A 2,935-nucleotide genomic window follows, 5' to 3' on the forward strand; every position below is an offset into this window, starting at 1 on the left:
GTTACGCGAGGTATCTATAAAGATACGCTCGCAATACATATTAAATGATATCTATAGAGATAACATTTTAATTGGTAAAAATAGGTATTTGTATTTAATTCTATTAAATATAAATCAGTCTGAAAACTACTTCCTACTTGGTAAGTGCGCACGAGGAGACGGATTACCGCTCCCGTGACGACACTTAACCAGAGTTCTTAGTGTGTTGGGTGAGGTCGCTAACGCGCCCACCACAACTGCCTCACTGCACGCAAGAGAAGCAGGTTTAACCGCTTCCTCGCTGTGCTAGGATGTGCGCCTAAGTAGAGCGTGGCCGCATTACGACGTGCCCGCCCACAGATCCAGATTTTCCACAGCCGATAAACCTTGATGCTCTGCGTAAACTGCAGATGATTAGGGACACTTTTCTTTTCCTCCTGATACCGTATTTATTACTCATCCATCTTTGAAGATGTTGCTTACACTCCAACAGAGCAAAATTTTTAAGATGCCTGTGTTGCCTTACAAGTACGAAATGATAGAATCTATCAATATTTCGAACAAGTTTGGTTGCCCCATCAAAAAGGTGTGTCGCACGCGTACAACGTATACTATCCTTTCACGCGCATCCACTCATTCACGCACTTCTACCGCTTATCTACATCTTCAGGAAATAAAGGCCTATCTTGGTGGTGTCAAACATTTCGGGCATGTGGCGTCATCTTGCGCTAAAAGAGCACACGCCTATCTGAATTTTTGTCTTTATCGATCATCTGGAGATTTGATACGTTTCTGGATTTCGATAAAGCTCAGCACAGAAGCACAGCGAGATATAATCGCGCAATAATTGACATCCGACAAGATCCAAAAGTCTGTCAGCATAACCATTATCTTCGATAATGCGGTGTTCCGCGCCTCACAGTATGCTTTGGTCCAAGCTTTCAATCAATACAAGCTATTAAACGGTAGGTATTACTTTTTCGAGATATAGATGCAGTATTAATGACTGTTTTGTTGCTGTTGTAAATCTACGCGGGCGACGCGCATGCACGGGTACCTTTACAGGTAATATGGGTATTCCTTGCTTTCATAAACTCGAGAATATCGAGGAAACCAGTTCATATCTTGCTGTGGAAGACTTCGACGCACAATGGACGATATCACATACCCAGCAATATCAATATCAACAGAATGGCATTGTGCGAAATCTCGCCACTGTACAAGATCGATATGAGGCGGAAGTTCCGAGAAACCAACTCATCATCAACCGGATTCGTGAAGAAGTGGGCCAAGGTTTGTATCACGCTATACACGACCCAGTTTTGGTACGGTCAAGGGGACGGCCGACATCAACATCCACACGACAAAATTTGAGGTTGTGGCACCTGCTTACCAGCGCACATTATTTGCACCAAGTTTAGCAAAGGGAGTGTCCGTTGGTTGATGCAACCTATGAAACAAATCGATACAGTCTACTTTTTTGCACGTGGATGGAATAACCTCAACAAATGCCACATTCACCCTTTGTTGTTGTTTTATAAAACAGGAAACAACGACGGACTATTGCTGGGCACTGAACAAGCTGAAAGACTTACTCGACGACTGAAGAAACGACCACCAACTCACATTTGCGACGAATTGGAAACTCGCACACTGTCGGCGATATTTCCGACAGCAACAGCTTTTTGATGCCGTGGCACATCAGCAAACACATTTTCGCCAAGCAACGGACAGCATTACAATCAAAGGAGGATTCTGACCGTTTTCTTCAAGACTGGAACAGGTTAGTTAATGCTGTTACAGAACAGCATGCGAACCAAGGAAATGCGTAGTTATTCGCCAAGTCAAACCATGCACTATCTAGCAAGTACATGGCTTATCGACAAAGTAACAGCTTGTCACATGTATTGTCCAACCTGATCAATTAAACATTTTATTGTATGCTAGCAAAAGTCTGCCAATGCATGAATGCACGGAGTTCCCCATTACGGGCACATCTACATCCTGCGTAAAGAGTGTCCATGCGGCGTTAACGAAATGGATTGGTGTGTCCACGGGTAGGGAACATGCACTGCTAGCGCAAGGCTTTGCTAACACAAGATCTGCCTGCCATGTGTTTGATTGAATAACTAGGCGAACTCTTGACAGTGGATACTGCTGTCAGGCTGGCGTGTGACGAGCAGCTTGCAAGCGTAAGGCAGCAATATGCTAGTGAGCGTGCTACTGGGCACATTTCGCTTGGGCCCATGCTTTCAGCTGTTGTAGGTAACGTCTCGGTGGCTGCTCTGCGGGCGGCGAATAGAAATATCTGGCAAGGAACGCAGATAGAGACTGCCAAGGCACGTGGAAGAAATTAATGGGATACCCGCGTGTTCATTTGTGGCAATAAATCACTAGGTATGAAATATATAAATGGACGTCGAAATGAGATTAAAAGGAGCTTACAATGTTAATTATTCAATCACTAGAGATGGCCGATTTACACCAGCACTGGTGGCTGAAACTACCAGCTTGCACGGGTACGGTCACTACATCAAATACAAAAAACTATTTCTAAAGCGTTACAAGTGGTAGCGGAATCCTATACAACTGAATATTCCTTGCATACGAAACGCCGTTTGCTGGATATCATACTCGGCGCTCCAGGTGCCGCAAGTGCTGTACTTCATTCAGTACTCGTGCAAGCGCGTGCTGCTGCAGCCATCGATGCACCCATGCGGCGAAGATGTGGCCGTTGAAGGAGGGTGGGACACAACTGACGAATATGTGAAAGTGTAGCAACATGAGCCGCAGGATCTCCCTGTACACCGCATCGGCGCGGACAACCAAATCCATCATTTCGTTACAGCTGTACAGCCAAGCGACATGACAAAATTATCATCAAAGACAAGCTGACATACTTATTCTTGTGCGGCAGTGCTAGTAGCGCCACCCTAAAACGGATCAAGACAAACCA

The 2,935-nt window shown here is 45.1% G+C and overlaps 1 protein-coding gene across 1 annotated transcript; it reads left to right on the top strand.

The window, feature by feature from the left end:
- Nucleotides 1-1,170: 1,170 nt before the first annotated feature.
- CCR75_003128 (uncharacterized protein) lies at nt 1,171-1,353 on the top strand (the record flags this gene model as incomplete). Its single annotated transcript, XM_067961225.1, has 1 exon — nt 1,171-1,353. The coding sequence occupies one exon, from the start codon at nt 1,171-1,173 to the stop codon at nt 1,351-1,353; it is 183 nt and encodes a 60-aa protein (XP_067816370.1).
- Nucleotides 1,354-2,935: the final 1,582 nt, after the last annotated feature.

This window comes from Bremia lactucae, linkage group LG4, assembly GCF_004359215.1.
Source record: "Bremia lactucae strain SF5 linkage group LG4, whole genome shotgun sequence".
NCBI classification, from domain to species: Eukaryota; Oomycota; class Peronosporomycetes; order Peronosporales; family Peronosporaceae; genus Bremia; species Bremia lactucae.